The 17,644-nt window shown below is 44.3% G+C and overlaps 1 protein-coding gene across 2 annotated transcripts in view; it reads right to left on the reverse strand.

Moving 5' to 3' along the window:
* ctbp2l (C-terminal binding protein 2, like) overlaps nt 1-17,644 on the reverse strand; it is a 161,188-nt gene that overhangs the window by 3,290 nt on the left and 140,254 nt on the right. For both annotated transcript variants that reach the window (XM_080746936.1, XM_080746937.1), the window contains exons 5-9: nt 15,659-15,865; nt 11,117-11,331; nt 7,399-7,529; nt 4,496-4,623; nt 1,191-1,308 (exon numbers count right to left, since the gene is read on the reverse strand). In XM_080746936.1, coding sequence (XP_080603062.1) covers nt 1,191-1,308; nt 4,496-4,623; nt 7,399-7,529; nt 11,117-11,331; nt 15,659-15,865 — 799 coding nt within the window. The remainder of the gene's footprint in view (nt 1-1,190; nt 1,309-4,495; nt 4,624-7,398; nt 7,530-11,116; nt 11,332-15,658; nt 15,866-17,644) is intronic.

Raw genomic sequence — 17,644 nt, forward strand, 5'->3', positions numbered from 1 at the left:
CATGGTGGGCTAGCGCTCGCCCTATAGCGGCTAGCGCTCTACACAAAGGTATATCATGGTGGGCTAGCGCTCGCCCTATAACGGCTAGCGCTCTACACAGAGGTATATCATGGTGGGCTATCGCTCGCCCTATAGCGGCTAGCGCTCTACACAGAGGTATATCATGGTGGGCTATCGCTCGCCCTATAGCGGCTAGTGCTCTACACAGAGGCATATCATTGTGGGCTAGCGCTCGCCCTATAACGGCTAGCGCTCTACACAGAGGCACATATCATGGTGGGCTAGCGCTCGCCCTATAACGGCTAGCTCTAGTCTCTACACAGAGGTATATCATGGTGGGCTAGCGCTCGCCCTATAGTGGCTAGCGCTCTACACAGAGGTATATCGTCGTTGTCGCCTTGTCGGGTGGAAACATTGTATGTCCAAGACTGTTTGTTTTGTATTTATCATTTTAAAAATGAACTAAACTAGTGAAAATAGCAGATCTACAAGCACACAACGCCTCGCACTGCGAGGCGTTGTGTGCTTGTAGATCAGCTGATACTTTTTAAATGTATCTTTTTTATTCAACACATGAGTAAAGTGGAAAATAGGCATTTACAGACCAAATGTAAATGCACTCAAGAGATTAGTATGGAATCGAGAGACTGTAAGCACGTACAGTAGACAGGAGGAATGGCACATCGATTAAAGATGCTACGTCTAGGCTATATAGTTTTATTTGAACAGTGAGCCTTTGTTTATTATAAAATAAATAAAATGTGGACATTTACTACAATGATGTGTGAGTCGTTGTGACAGCGTGTGTAAATGTTAGCATAAAAGACCCAACTGTCACCATGACAAACGGTGAACCTAGTGACCTTCCTCTGAGACACGATCATTTGATCTAGTTCGGGAGTTTCACAAAAAAAAAACTTTCTTTTCCGGCTCCTCCAGGATATAATGAGACATCTTCAAAGAAATCAGCTCAAGGAGGCTGTAAAAAGTCATTACAGCCTCCTTGAAAAATAGCCCTGTGAGCTTATTTTCAGAACAAAATCCATCTATAATGACGTGCCCAAAATAGGGATGCCAGGGATTAATGATGATATACAAAATGGAAAACCTAAAGCAGGCTAGCCTTCATTAAAAAAGGCTTCTTTATACAAAAATAAAAAGTGACATGTACAGTTTATGTCCTGTTTTACCTGTAGGCGGCGCCATTTAGCTCAGGGTGGACCCCTGGTTGTTCCATAACCCCCCATGGTGCTGAGGTGATGAAAAACTCCTTGTTGACGCAGTTTCTTAAGCTGTCAGGAATACGGCCTATGATAGAAGGAAATTAACAATAAAATAAATGTTATTATAAGTGTAATAATAATAAATCAGACTTATATAGCATTTTCTAGGTGCTGAAAGACGATAAAAAAAAACAGAAAGTGTGGAGTGGAAGGCATGTGTGAAGAGGTGTGTTTGGAGGGCGGTTCTAGAATAAGAGAGGGTGAGGGCTGAGAAAGCCCCATCACCCCCTCCTCAGTGTTGTATAAAGTACTGGAAACCCATACTTAAGTAAAAGTACCGATATTCCACTTGAAAGTTAATCAAGTAAAAGTAAAAGTCACCGATAATATTATTACTTAAGTAAAAGTATGAAAGTAGCTCTCATTAAATGTACTTAAGTATCAAAAGTACATAGTGTTAAAATGTCTATTTTGTCTAAAAGGAGCTATAGTCAACTTTTTCTTGAAAAACGGATGCTAAAATAAAAATAATGTTTCGAAAATATGTTATAAAAAAATAAGCTTCATATATGTGTTTCAATAAAAAAAAATGACCACAAAAAGCGGAAAAATAATGATAAAATAATCATTTTGGCCCTTTGTTTACATTTACAGGGCCCGTAAATGTAAACAAAGGGCCAAAATGATTATTTTATCATTATTTTTCAGCTTTTTGTGGTCATTTTTTAATTGAAACACATATATGAAGCTTATTTTTTCATAAAATATTTTCGAAACATTATTTTTATTTTAGCATCCGTTTTTCAAGAAAAAGTTGACTATAGCTCCTTTAAGTATAAAAGTAAAAGTAAAAAGTACAAGTACAAGTAAAAGTACAAAAAATATTTTCAAAATGCCTACAAAAAATTAAGACCAAAAATTGACAATTCTCAAAGTGTTTTATTATTAATAGGTTGGAACATTCAGTGACCCCTGGATACCAGGGGCACAAGCACACACCTACAGTAAGAACAAAACATTTTGATCCTACGATGCAAAGGTTCAAATAGCACTGGGGCACCAAGTTCCCCAAAGCTATTTGAGATGTTTATAGATTAGAATCTTTACACACCTGCTTCCGATTAATTAATTATATAATTCCAGTTCACTGTTATGTAGCCTAGGTGACAGGTCATTTCAATTAAGCTCTCACTCCAGTCTGTGCTTTTCTGAAAAGAGTCAAGCAGCTCCCTATAGTTTAAACTAGGCTATAAAATGACACAATAGGCTATAGTATAATGGATCTTCAGACAAGAAGTTAATTGTGAATGAAAACGTAGGCCTGTGCTTTCTTATTGTCACCTCAAAGTAAACGCTGGATTATTATTTCTTCAAATTGACTGGATTCAACCTGGATCACACAAGTAATGAGGTAACATCCAGCGTGTGAGCCATACTTTATATGCGTTGGTGCATGCTTAAAAAGAACAGATCTAACTAACAGGATGCTATAGCTTGCAGATCTGTTCTGTTTAACCATGAGTTCTGCACCGCACACGATGACATCTTACTGCCGTCCCAAAAACAATGTGAAGAGTTTGACTCATGCATGCACGCGAAAAGAAAAGAGAGAAAAAAAAAATCCTAATCCTAAAGAAAAGCCAAGACATTTCTGTGTGGTCGTTTGGATGGAAGTCATGTGCGCGCAGTTCTCTCATTCTCCTCCCGTGTTATACACAAGATGGTGACCTTACTTTTATTTGTGACAGTATTTGTGTCAAAACAAACAATGATCACCGTGTTCGGAGAGCGACCCCTAGAGTCACCGCACAAGATGGGTCACCAGTTTCCATGTAGCTTCCCTGTGAGCCGTCACCGCAGCGCCGGCTCACAGCGAGAAGAGATGATACAGTATGAGACAGACTGCTATGATATTAAGATTTTCGATTTGTAGCGAGTAACGAGGTGTCCAATTTTAATGTAGTGGAGTAAAAGTACGATTTTTTCCTTTTAAATGTAACTAAGTAAAAGTAAAAGTTCAAGGTTGAAAAAATATAAATAAAAGTACAAATTCTCAACATTTGTACTTAAGTACAGTAACGAAGTACTGCCCCTCCTCAACATATTCTATCAAATCATCCTTTGCCCCCCCAAAATAACACAACCCACTCAACAAATACATTGTTATCCATGAGTCTACAGACATCAGTGTTAATTTTATTGACAAAAACTATGCAATGTTTTCCTATCAACTGACGAAAAATAAATAAAATCTAAACAAAAACTAAGCTATGATGACTAAAACTAAGACTAAATATGTTGACAATTCCGTCACAAAAATTAAACTAGACTTAAATGTTAGGGAGGGAGTAATCTTATGTTTGCTTGCGCTCTGTTGTTGCGCTCTGAAAACAGCAGATCTACAAGCTGTTGAGAGCTTGTAGATCTGCTATTTTCAGCATGCAACCTTAATGTAAAATAAGCCATTACGATGCCACCAAGGCCTTCCAAAATATATTGTTGGACTAAAACTAAATCCAAATTTGCTGTCAAAATGTATGTGTCTCTCACACAATAAAACTGCGAGAGCAAGGCGATGAAATAACCAGAAAGGACACTTGCATGCAAATGGCTGACTGACTGAACATTATCTGGACTTTGGGGCAGCACAACCGCAATTGAACATCATTTAACAATCTGTGGATGCTGTCTGGGAGGCCAGAGCCTCTGGGCTGCGGGCTGTGCGTCGGGGGGGGCGCCTTAATGATGACATCTATTAAGAGCTCCAGATTTAATAAGGACTGCCCAGGGCCTATTGAAGTGGAAATATGACATCTGGGGAGGCAGAGATGTGCATCTGATCAGATCAAATGGGGGTTGGAGGGTTGCACTGATAAGGATGATTTGATAGAATATGTTGATGAGCATTTTAAGCCATCTGTGCATTTAATAGTTAAGTGTATTTCCTGTCCTGCTATTTGAGAGAAGAAAACCTGAACTCTAACCACATCATCCCTGACATCCCTAACTTTGGGCATGTCACCATATGCCAATAATAAATAGCAGATATACAAGCTCACAACACATCACGACGGAACGCGATGTGAGCTTGTAGGTCAGCCATTTTCACCACGCAACACTGTCGTACCACAAAGTATAAAACAGTGATGTAAGTGTTCAACATTTCCAAACCCCCATGCGCGTTGTCATTCTGGATCTGTACGTTTTTTGTCGCCTGCGTGAATGTGTTGGGACGGATGTCGGGACGGGTGAGTGAGTATGTGCGTGCGTACCGGTGATGGCTCTCCGGATCTCTGTGGCAGCTGCCTCCCTCATCTCCAGAGAAGCCTGCTCGCTGTACCAGGCTGTGTGTGGTGTGCAGATCAGGTTGGGAGCGTCTTTCAGGGGACCCTGGGCAAAACTGATGAGAGAGAGAGAGAGAGAGAGAGAGAGAGAGAGAGAGAGAGAGAGAGAGAGAGAGAGAGAGAGAGACTATTTGGTACATACATACAGTACAAGAACTAACACTTTTGACATGTATGTGTAAATGTACAATGGCTTTAAAAAGGCACAACTGACATGACCCATATTCTCGTCTCTGTCGGGTGGAAACCTGATATGTCCAAAACTGTTCCAGTTCTTCTCTGGATTCAATTTCAAAAGTGTGAAAAATTGCAGATCGACAAGCTCAAAATGTGCTGCTTCGCGCCGCCTTTTGAGCTTGCTGATCTGCTACTTTTGTGTGATGCCGTAGTATGATCATCAAGTAGGGCATTCATTTACCGAAACAAAACACAAAAAGTTAAAATATGGAGATACAAGGTTTCTGCCCGACCGCAACCATATGCAGTAAATGTCCCACTTCATGAGGGACTACACACAGCATTTGTATCCCTTGTCCTACATGTGATGATGATGACCCACATTTTGATTGGCTCTAGTTTTCAAAAGTCAAACCGCAAATCTGTCTTTTGTCCAATGGCTGTGAACAAAGCAGGGATGGCCGTCATGACGGGACAGTGTTTTGATGTCACTGTCTTGGCTGCCTACACTACTCCAAATGGTGTAGTTCGATTTGCATCAAATGGTGCAAAAAGAATAAAATAAACACCCTGTCCTAGTACTATGGCATCAGAAAATTACATGCATGAAAGAACATACTAAGCTATGGTGTCAAAAACATCATACTTCGTACAAATACTAATTTACGGTGTATGCACTTCCCCTGGAAGCTGTCTTTTTCGACCAATCATAACACAAGATTCATGTAAACAGCTTTGTAAAGCCTCAACGTATACTTCTGCCAAATTCTAGTACTTCCGTTTAGACACCCAGATCTTGCCCAGCGTGCTACAACATCCAATAATTGACATGGGGCTGTTGCATCCGGAAAAAAATCACAGTGACTAAACTATTGCCATAAGATCATAATAAAGATCTATGATGTAAACATACAAAACAGATACTATAATATGATGAGTCACATTACACTATGATGCCCAATAATAAACATGCTATACCATCTCATAAAAAAGAATATAGTATATACAGTGGTGTGATGTTCATCTATCAAAAACGAATTCTGCACCATAGGCGTTCTACAATCTCACAACGTGTCGCAGGTGCGCGACACACCGTGCACAACTAAGCATAAATCAGGCTTTATGGCTCAATCCACCGATCAACGGCAGCAAGCTGCATTCTAGATGGCGATACGCAATCTCTGTTGACAGGTTGACAGGTGTGTCAGGTAGTTCAGCTCTCTTTCGTGTGTGCGGCGGGGAAGATAGAGTGCGTCTGTCCAGGGGCGTCACACCAAATTCTGGGCCCTGGGTACAAGGATTCACTGCGGGCCCCCCATGAATCTTAACTATTGAAAAATAGCAGATATACAAGCTCACAGCGCGGCACCGAGTGCCGCGCTGCGAGCTTGTAGATCTGCTATTTTTGAAAAATCGTGAAAATGTATGCCAAGAAACCTATTTTCCATGTCAGTGATGCTCAAACTTTTTCATGTGAAGGACCCCCCCATCTCAAAATATTTAGTTCCAGGGACCCCCCAGAAGCAAAATTTGAGTTACAAATGTTCACTTAAAAAATACATATATTCAAAGATTTGCGCACATTTTCAAGACTTTTCAAAAATAGCAGATCTACAAGCTCGCAGCGCGGCACTCGGTGCCGCGCTTTGAGCTTGGATATCTGCTATTTTTCAATAGCTAAAGTTACTAGGGCCCCTCCACCTTGGGCCCTGGTAACTCAGTCCCACTTTCCTACCCCTTGTGACGCCCCTGCGTCCGTCCTAGTTACACCCTCTCGGCCCCCTTCCCATCCCCCCCCTGCCCTCAATCAACTTCCGCAGTATTTGGTTTCCAGTAACTGGAAGGCAAGCTCTCCAACCCCTCTCTGTGTGGGGTCCAGTTGCATCTCTCCTTACACAGAGGGGAGGCGGCTTTGCAACAGTGTGAGTCATCATCATCATCATCATCATCTGCCCCTCTTGTCCGTCTCACGTTCTGACGGGCCTGTCTGCTGTGTGTTTCCATTTCTCGTGTCTTGCTGCTGCCCTGTTGTCCACTTCGTTTGCTTTCTACACATTCCTGTTCTTTATGTCTGCCCGCAAATCTTTCTGATTTTATGAATTTATCTTTCTTTTTTTCCCCAGTGAGGTCATTTTTCTCTCGGTCATAAATAAAGAAACAGGAGAGAGAGAGAGAGAGAGAGAGAGAGAGAGAGAGAGAGAGAGAGAGATAGCATAAGTCACACTGACTTATGCTATGTGTGTGTGTGTGTGTGTGTGTGTGTGTGTGTGTGTGTGTGCGTGCGTGCGTGCGTGAGTGCGTGCGTGTGTTGAGAAATAGACAATAAACTGCGAACTTGTTAAACACTTTTACTTTTGGCACTTAAAGTAAATGTTGATTCCGATACTTTTGCACTTTTTACTCAAGCACATTTTAAATAGCTGACTTTTACTTGTTACAAGAGTATTTCCACATTTTCCAGAATGCGGAATTTATACTTTTACTTAAATAAAACAACAATTTGAATACTAGTGCTCACACAAGTATAGTAGTACAAACGCGCGCACGTGTTTGTGTGTGTTTGTGTGTGTGTGTGTGTGTGTGTGTGTGTGTGTGTGTGTGTGTGTGTGTGTGTGTGTGTGTGTGCGCGTGTGTGTGAGCGCGTGCACACTCACGTGAAGGGCTCCGTCTCGTGGACGTCCAGCGCGGCTCCACGTATCCTGCCCTCCTTCAGGGCCTGGGCCAGGGCCTTCTCATCCACCAGGCCGCCCCGCGCCGCGTTCACCAGGAAAGCCCCCTGACGCATCTGGAGCACCACACACACACAGGGACGTGCAGAGAATGTTAGAGAGGCAGGGGCTAAAATGTCTAAAAGGGCCTTTTGGTGGAAATATCGAAAATAGCAGACCTCAAAGCTCACAACGCGTCGCAGAGGTCGGCTATTTTCGATGCGCGATGCCACACTGAACCAAGCTTAATCAAGTCAATACTGGAGATGTGACGTAAAGGCATGGATTTGAGGTATGTCATGGAAAGGAGGCATTTGCATTTCTTTCACCATAATAAAAACTGCATTCATTGTCTGGAGTGAGCACTTTTTACAGACAGATATAAGGGCAGGGGCTCAAGCCCCCTTTGATGTACACACACACACGCACAACACACACACACACACACACACACACACACACACACACACACACACACACACGCACAACACACACACATAAACACAGATACAGTCGGTTAGTCGCAGATCAAAGATCAAAGGCAGTAAAGAGAACATGAAGGCAGGCTGTTGAGTGTGCATGTGTATGTGTGTGTGTGTGTGTGTGTGTGTGTGTGTGTGTGTGTGTGTGTGTGTGTGTGTGTGCATGCATGTGTGTGCTTGTTTGTGTGTGCATGTGTGTGTGTATGTGTGTGTGCTTGTTTGCGTGCGCGCCAGAGAGAGACCGTGCAAGCCTCAGCACTGCCAATTTTCATGTGTTTGATCTGAAATGGGACATCAATCTCGGAGCTATTGCTGGTGTTGCGTTTGAGGGTCTTAGTGCATATTATGGCGGACGGGAGAAGGAAAAAGAAAAAAAAAACATTCTAGACGCCGAAAATGTCTTTGATAGACGGGCGAGAAAGACACGAGAGACAGACAGACAACACCTGGCCAGGAGGTTGTCAGATCTGGGATAGAGAAAGGTCTTTGTCTATCAGCTCATCAGTCATTTCATCTTGTGTTTTTATTTTTTAAACTAACCTTTTTGACTAACCTGCGCACATAAAAATAAAGAAAACTGAGTAGCAAGGGAATGGAAAAAAAACAACCCAAAAACATTATCAAATGAGTACGCTCAGAAGAAAGTAATCCCTTAATCTTGACAAAAGCTGAAATCCAGGGCATGAAAAGCCCTTGCTTGCGGTGCCTGCCAGGCAGTCTTTTATTAGGCATAGCATTATTTATTTATTTCAGTTTTTTGTGTGATACAAACACACACTCGTATACGCATGCATGCACATATACAAACACAGCTCCACTTCACTTCAGCTAAGAACCGCTGCCAACGTTTCTTTTTTTTTTTTTTCTCTCTTCTTTTTTTTTTTGGTTGCGGTAAAAGAGAGAAGAGTACTCTTTCATTTTGGAAGTTAAAGAGGCAGCTGGGGATCTCTAGCTTTGGAGAAGAAACAGAGTTAACTAGGTTAAGCCATTATCCTACTCCCCCTCCTCCTTTAGTTCTTCACTGAGCACTTCACTTCATCTGACAGTGCTTACATCAACCTGAGAGAGGGGGGGGGGGGGGGGGGGGGGGGGGGCGCGAAGTGATGCAAAGATGCAGAGATTTTGGAAGACCGGATCTACATAACGTCGCTGCAGGAAAACGTGTATATCAGCTTTTTAGTAAACGTGTCCTTTTTTGTAAATGAGTGGCCTTCTTCAACAAATATCTGATCTACAAGCAAGGAAACTGGTTAACTGTGTCTGTGGTTTTCTATCAATACTGAACCAATAAAAAGCATCAACAAGAGCTTGTGACCAAAATAATAACGACACTGGATCCATTGGAACACAGCTTGTTCGCTTTAAAAGAATAAAGATTTGCATAAAAAGTTCACGTTTAAAAGAAATAGCAGATGTACAAGCTCAAAAATAGCAGATCTACAAGCTCATAGCACGGCACTATGAGCTTGTATATCTGCTATTTTTGAATAGACGAAATATAAAAAACAATGGTTAAAGTGGTCACGTGACACAGATGCGTTCCCGTTCTTAAATTAAAGGGTTAACATACAAGGTCTACACCTGGCTGGCAGCAACGAAAAACATTGAAACAGACAGGTTTGTTGTCGTTGATGTAGTTGTTGTTCTTGCACTCATGTAATTCACCCGCTTGCCTGCAGGTGTCACCGGCGGCAGTAGTAGTAAATAAGTGCCATGATGTTGTTATTGACTCTGAGCGGAGGGGTAAAAAGCATCGCCGCTCCCCACAGCGCTCTCAGCGCCCCGCTGCGCAGCCCAGTCGATATATATTTGCCGTAGCCATGGGCTGCCGCTAATTGCATTTGACAGAGCAGAGGAATGAATTTGTTTCCAGCCCTGGTGTGTGGAGCTTAAGATAAATAAAGAAAGAAAATGCTATGGGTGATGCGGAGGCAGGAAAGCTGTGCTACAGAATGCATCTTCTCTCTCTCTCTCTCTCTCTCTCTCTATCTCTCTCTCTGTGTACTGTTCCATAATACAGGCTCTGAGCTTACAGGAGCGATAATACACCTGTTTGTTTACCCATTAAGACGGGGGTATTTAAACATCAAGGTTAAGTAGAATGTCTGGTGTATGTGCGTGCGTGCGTCAGTGTGTGTGGGTCTGCAACATGTGCAAGTGATTTGTAACATCCCACTAAGTAACATTCATTGCGTACAGATATATCCCCATGTGAATGTGTGGGGTGAGGAGAGATCTGATTGAGCTGCAAATGAGCCGCTGCTGCAAGGGCACTAAACAATGGCTTCATGGAGCGCACATGGCGTACGAGCGCGCACGTGTGGGCCATATTTTTTATGTTTAACAAATACCCCCCCTGGGTGATTCCTCCACCGTTCACACCAAGCTTTATAAACATAACTATAACACAATTGTGTTTGGTCTCTGTCAGTTTTCTTTTGGTAAATGAATGCCCTACTTGATCATACTACAGCATCAAAGTATCAAAAAGCAGATCCACAAGCTCGAAACAGGGCACAAAGCGGCATGGTTTGAGCTTGTAGATCTGCTGCATTTGGACATATGAGGTTTCACCCAACAGAATCAACTTTATTATGGTTGTGGTGTGGAATTTGCTATCCACTTGACTTGACGATTTTTTTAAACTATTAAGTTTAACTGTATTCCATTTGTTGCAATAAATGGATAAATCTACTTTGACATGAGTGTTCCCGACTAAATTAGGCCTATATTTATATCTAGAATACTTTAAGTATTCTAGATATAAATATTAATTTAAACAATAGCAGTTTTTTATTTTTTTTAATGAAATGACAACAATTACATAACAAAGCCTCACCCTTTTTTTTTTTTTTTTTTCAGTTTTTCGTTTTTCTTTTGTAATGTTTTTGTTTTCAGTTTTTGTGTGGAAGTTTTGTTTTGTGTGGTGGTGGGAAAAAAATGTGTCAAAATGTCTTTAAAAAAAAAGGACATAACATGTTAAAAGTTTGAATAATGATTTAATGAAATGTATAAAAAAAAAAAAAAAAATTAGGCCTATAGATAAAGTTCTGTGAATGCCCCTCAAGGACCAAATGTTCGGCATGTGGACTCTGAGACTTCCCCCTGCCCACCCATGCCCATGCCTCCTCGGTTCCGGTACCTGTTTGATGGTGAAGTCGTTGATGAGGTGGTGGTTGTACCTGTTTGATGGTGAAGTCGTTGATGAGGTGGTGGTTGTGCTCGTTGAGGTTGCAGTGCAGGGAGACACAGTCGCTCTGGTACAGCAGGTCCTGCAGCGTGTAGACGCGCTGCACGCCCAGCGAGCGCTCCAGCCCGTCCTGGAGGTACGGGTCGTAGAAGAGGACGTTGAAGCCAAACACCTTGGCCCGCACCGCCACCGCCTGGCCCGAACGCCCTGGTAGACACAGAGAGAGAGGGAGAGAGAGAATGGAACGTGGGTTAGTACCAATAGTAGAAGTACTCATTATGCAGAATGTCTCGTTGCACAGGTTTTCCAAAGTATAAAATGTAGAAAAATCATTTGAAAATAGCAGATCTACAAGCTCACAATGCGTTGTGTTTTCAAATACAGATGCATCATGTGCTCTTGGTGCTTCTTTTGGGCTTGTTTTCATAGACTTATGTTGCTTATTCATCTCGCACAGTCCGGCAACACTGGAGAGGACCAGTGGGGATTGGGGAAGACAAGTGCTGCTGTTGAATGAGATCGATGAGGCCCTTTACTCTTTTTTATATCCAGTATTATGTTGTCATACTGCATTTCCTTACTGTTAGCTCAGTCTGCGGAGCAACGCCACACCGATATTTGTATGCTTGTATGAGTGACAAATAAAACCCTGTTGAATCTTGAATCATTATGCGTGACATCTCCGTTGCTGCTTTCCTCTTTACTGACTGACTGTGCTGATACAGCAGGTTACACAGAGCATAAACACACACACACACACACACACACACACACACACACACACACACACACACACACACACACATCATGTCATGGTCGCGATGGCATGCTCTCACTTTCGTTTCAATCTTTTATCACGGCGCTATCAAAGGGGTGTGCATGACACGTTGTGCTAAAGCGTTGAGTTCAGAATGCGCCACCGCGTGAGATCGACACCGCAGCGCAGTCAGGCAGAATGCGGAGGGGGGGGGGAAAAATCACACAGCTTCTTCAAGGCCACAGCCGCTGAAAGAATGTAGCGAGAGGAATGTGTGTGTGTGTGTGTGTGTGTGTGTGTGTGTGTGTGTGTGTGTGTGTGTGTGTGTGTGTGTGTGTGTGTGTGTGTGTGCGTGTGTGCGTGTGTGTGTGTGTGTGTGTTTTATTCCACCAGTGCCCTTTGAAAACCAGTAGAATATTTACAGTACAGCGTGGCTGCTGAGAATGAGAGCGTGGCCTTGGAAAGAAAGTCTCACACTGTGCATTTCACCTTGATAAGAGAGGTGTGTTTGTGTGTGTGCTGTGCACACTCTGTCAGCTGTTCCTTTTGGTCAAGCTTATTCTTATTTTCTTATTAAAAACCTTTTTGACGTTTTATCATCGATTGTTTTAAACCAACATGCTATACAAAATAAACCAAAACTAAACTTAAAAGGGGCTGAGAGTGTCTGATGACTGTGATGAGTCACTGCTAGACAGTCCTCATAGTCCCTCAGCAGGCAGGAGCATTTTCACTGTGAAGATAAGGGTGTTTTTGAGTGGTGCTCCTGGAAGGAGCTAAGCTCAAACATCTGGCTTTGCTTGTTTTGTTTGGTTTGTCCAAGGTTTGTTGTACGGTACGCCCAGGGTCACACTGGCCAAGCTTCATGCTTAATGAAATTAATAGCACTGCTCACTTCACACTGGGTGTGATTTATGAGCAGTGATCCTGGAACAGGAGCTATAATAGCTCCAACATCTGGCTTTGTCCGGTCAAAAACCAAAGGGAAAAACAATGTCCGGGGCTTAAGTAAACTGAAGCGTGGCCTACATCTGGCGTTGCTCAGACTCATCCCCCGACAGAGAAGGATGATGTCTGGCCACGCGAGGCTAGTCTGGCGGTCCTACATACAGGAGCGTTACTTTAAGTCAGAGAGTGTAAAAATGTGTTTTCACTTTCTCATTGACACATGGGCTGCCAATGTTTTGGCAATTCAATGCTACCGCGGCACCTGTTTAGCTGGTAACCATGGCAACAGTTAACTCGAGTTAACTCGTCTGTGGACAAGATAACTGGGGCCGTGGCACACAACCCCCCCCCCCCCCCCCCCTTATCTCGTTCCTGGACGTGTTTGGCTCCATGAGCGTTAAAAGAGATAACCACATTCAACCCATGGCGTCCCTTATTTAGGATAACGTCATTATTATAGGCGGAAAATGGCGACATGTCTTATTTTCTCTGCGTGGTCCTCATGGCACGCCATGCACTCTCATGCTAGGGCATGATGGGAGGGAGGGTGGGGCCGACGCTGGCACGCAACAACTGACGTGGCGTGGCAACGAGAACTACAAAACCTCTAGAACTGTGAGAGATGCCATGTGTTTTCCTTTCTATTTGGTGTGTGTGTGTGTGTGTGTGTGTGTGTGTGTGTGTGTGTGTGTGTGTGTGTGTGTGTGTGTGTGTGTGTGTGCGCGCGTGTGTGTGTGTCTATTTCCAGCCTGCAGAGCTGGTGCAGCAGGCTGCGTGTGTGTCTACAGACAGACTCATTATGTCACCAAGGAGGGCCAGCGCTCTCTCTCCCCCCCTCTCTCTCTCTAACTCCTGCGGCTCGGCATCGCAGTCGGGTGGAAACCTTGTATGTCCAAAGCGGTTAATTTTCATGAAATGAAGGAACCCCTGTACCAGTGGATCCAGTGTAGTGTTATTTAGTCACAACGTTAGTCGAAAGCCCACGCTCACGCTTGACCACCAAAACAATTGCCAAAATAGCAGATCTACGAGCTCACAACTCGCCACACTTTGCGACATGTTGTGATGTTATAGATCGACTATTTTCGCCAACTTCTGCGTGACACGCTCTTACACGACAGAGAAAAAAAAAACAAAGATACAAGGTTTCTGTTCCGACGGCGACTTGCTGCTCAAGACAATGGACAATGTGCTGGGTGGAGGCTTGAGCCAACAGCCTGGGAGAGGTGGAGGAGGAGGATGGAGGGTGGAGGGTGGAGGGGGGGCGTTCTCAATGCCAGGCCTTCAGTTTTGGGCACAGGGAGACTGGGCAGCTGTCTGGCGCCAGTGGAGGAGATGAGTGTGTGTGTGTGTGTGTGTGTGTGTGTGTGTGTGTGTGTGTGTGTGTGTGTGTGTGTGTGTGTGTGTGTGTGTGTGTATGTAGGCAGGGTGGTGGGAGGGGTGGGGGGGTGATAGTAGGTGTATGTGGACATGGAGATAAGGCGGTACATTGGAAAAGCTTCTGAGAGGAGAGAAAGAGAGAAAGTGAGAGAGAGAGAGAGACAGAGAGCATCTGTCAGTTCTGTGTCGTGACAGGATGAGGACACACACACACAAACACGCACACACAAACTCGTGCACATGCACTCAGCTCTACGACAGGTGGGAAAGTGGGCAATTGCGCGGACACACTGTAAGTCTCACACACAGTCACGCACGCACGCACGCACACACACACGCACGCACAAGGATCGCTACCATGAAGGGCCCGATTATGGCAGGATAGGGTGGCAAGGGACCCAGAGAGAGAGAGAGGGAAAAGGGGGGGCTGCGAGACATAGCAAGAGTGTCGGGCGAGAGAACAAGGGAGAATAATGGAGATATAATGGTGAGCATTAGAGCGAGGGAGATGAGAGAACAGGATGGCAGAGAATAGGAAGCCTGCCCGCAGGGAGACGCACGCGCACGCACATGCGCTCACACACACACACACACACACACACACACACACACACACACACACGCACGCACGCACGCACACACACACAACCTTGAGATAATCTGTGGGACAGGCAGAGAGAGAGAGAGGGAGAGAGAGAGAGAGAGAGAAATAACCTTATCAGAGCCAGGAAAACAGAGGAGCACAGATGTGAGCAGAGAGAGAGAGAGGATATGAGACAGGGATGGAGGGAGAGAAGATAAACAGAGAGAGAGAGAGAGAGAGACAGGAGGGGGGGGGGGGGGGGGGAAGTCTAAACCCAATGTATTGTGTTCTTAGTTACGTGCTGGGGTTTTGCCTGTTTTTTCAGTTTTCTTTTTTGTTTTTAAATCATACCTGAACTTAACTTTTTCTTTTTCTTTAGGGAAACCAGTCCAGTGTTATAATTGTTTTAATTATTATTATCATCTTTTGTATTGTAAAACCACAGTCTTTGTGGAACATGTCCTACCCACCTGGCTGTACACCTGTACGAGTTGGAGTTGCTTGCCCGAAATACGTGATCTACAAGCTTCACCGTAGCTATTTATAAGGGAAAGGGATGCCAGCACACAAGTAAACATAAATTAAGCATTAAGAATGACAGAGAGGGCGCCCACTGGCCTACTGGTCCAGGCACATACCACTTAGGCATTGCCACATAGGCATGGATGCCTGGCGGCGCCGCCGGTTCGATTCCGGACGACCTTTGCCGCATGTCACTCCCTGTCTCTCCCCCCATTTCCTGTCAGTCTATTGTCCTATCAATAAAGGCATAAAAGCCCCAAAAACAAATCTGTTTTGTATGGTTGTGACAAAGTAATAAAAAACGCAGAGAGACGCCTCTCTCTCTCTCTCCGGGTCCAACTCACCGAAGCCGATGAGTCCCAGGGTCTCCCCGCGGATGCGCGCGGCTCCGGACGCCACCTCGCGGATCTGCTCCACGCTCTGGACCCGCGTGCCCTCCCGGAGGGCCTGGTACAGCCAGGTGTTCCGCCGGTACAGGTTGAGGATGTGACACATGGTGGAGTCCGCCGTCTCCTCCACCGCTGCTGAGGGGATGTTGCACACCGCAATGCCTGGAAACACAGGTTCACATCCGGGGGAGAAGAGGAGAGGAGAGTTACATTAGTACAGAGAGAGGTCCAATAGCTGATCTACAAGCTCACAACGCCTTGCAGCACGAGGCGTTGTGAGCTTGTAGATCTTCTATTTTTGGCTAAAGTTCTCAGAATATGGACAGACTAGGGTTCAAGTGGTTAATATAAAAAAGGAGTAAAAAAAGGTTTCTATCACACAAAGATTTGGAGGCCCCCCTGTAGTAACTCTGAGGACCCCCCAGGGGTCCCGGACTCAATACAATACAATATAACAAACACAATTATGGTGATTGCAGGCGGTCTACCTGTTCTATAGTGAGACTTTTAGATCCTGTGGTGGGAACAGGACCACTACTGGTTGACATGTGGTTATGGTATTGCATGATGTTCAAAGGGCAATATCTCTCTGCACAAATGGGGGTTTCTGTATGAGTTCAGCAGTCGAAATGTCTGATAGTTTTCTGGTTTTACGGTCGAAATGATTACTAATATTGTAAAACATGGTACACACTCACACCATGTAAGCATACAAGCATACAAGTACTCTACACACACACCCACACACAGTGGCGTCGTTCATATCTCCATACGGTGATAGAAGTGTCTGCAGGCAGGCGGGCGGCGGAGAATAGCTGAGCTGCGCTCGATCAATGGCGCACCTATTCTTCTCCCTGAGAATAGAGCGCGTGTCGGCTCAGCCTCCTGCAGTCACGATAGCTTTTGACTCCCGAGTGGCGGCGAGGGGGAGTGGGGGGCGTGGGGGGGAGGGTGGTTGGGGGAGGGGGTGTGATGCATGGGTGAGTGGGCGAGCGCGCAGCGCGGTGCTCAGAGGAGCCAGGCGCTTGCATCTACAGTATCAGTATGAGGTGGGCAGGAGGGCAAATCGGGCAGCTCTGTGGAAACCAGCGGTGGCTGTACTGCTAGGAGCCTGTAACTTTAACTACACCTGCTGATCTGAGCCCGGGTGAGAGATGTGAGCTGTGTGGAAAGTAGACTAAGTACATGTACTGTACTCAAGTACTGCACTTACTGTCAGTACAATTTTTAGGTATTTTTTACTTTACTGGTGGCAAACATTGTACTTACTCCACTGCAATTATTTTAAGATTTTTGTAGATTTTGATTATTATTACAAAACATGCATTAACCACTTCAGGCCTACTGTATATACATTTCGGCCATTTCAAAATAGCTATTTTCCAAAGATTTGTATAAATTTTATACATTTGAAAACTTGTGAAATGGACATTCTGCATAATGAGCACTTTCTACTTTTGGTACTTTTAAGTACATTTTGATACCAATACGTTTGTACTTTTACTCAAGTAAATGTTGAATTCCAGACTTTTACTTGTAACAGAGTGTTTCTACATAATGTAGCAGTATTGATACTTTTACTTTAAGAAATAAATGTGGGTACTTTTTCCACCACTGGCCGCGAGTTAGGCCTCATCGCACCAGAGCGCTCTCTCTCTCTCTCTCTCGCTCTCTCTCTCTCTATCTATCTCACCCTCGTCTCTTTATGTCTCTCTCTCTCCTCTGAACCTCTAGAGGTTTCTTTTCCTCGTCTTTCATGTGAGCTGTGCTCTCTTTGTCTCTCTGTGAGGCAGCGTTAGGTCACCCAAACATGAACACCAGCATATACACAGCACATTCTATATACTGTATATACAGTATATATGCCAAACACGCACACACATTCAGGTATGTTTGCTTTCGCAGGACACGATGTGCTTACTGAAATTTCAGTCCACGTTT

Source organism: Nannobrachium achirus, assembly GCF_963921795.1.
Source record: "Nannobrachium achirus genome assembly, chromosome: 18".
NCBI classification, from domain to species: Eukaryota; Metazoa; Chordata; class Actinopteri; order Myctophiformes; family Myctophidae; genus Nannobrachium; species Nannobrachium achirus.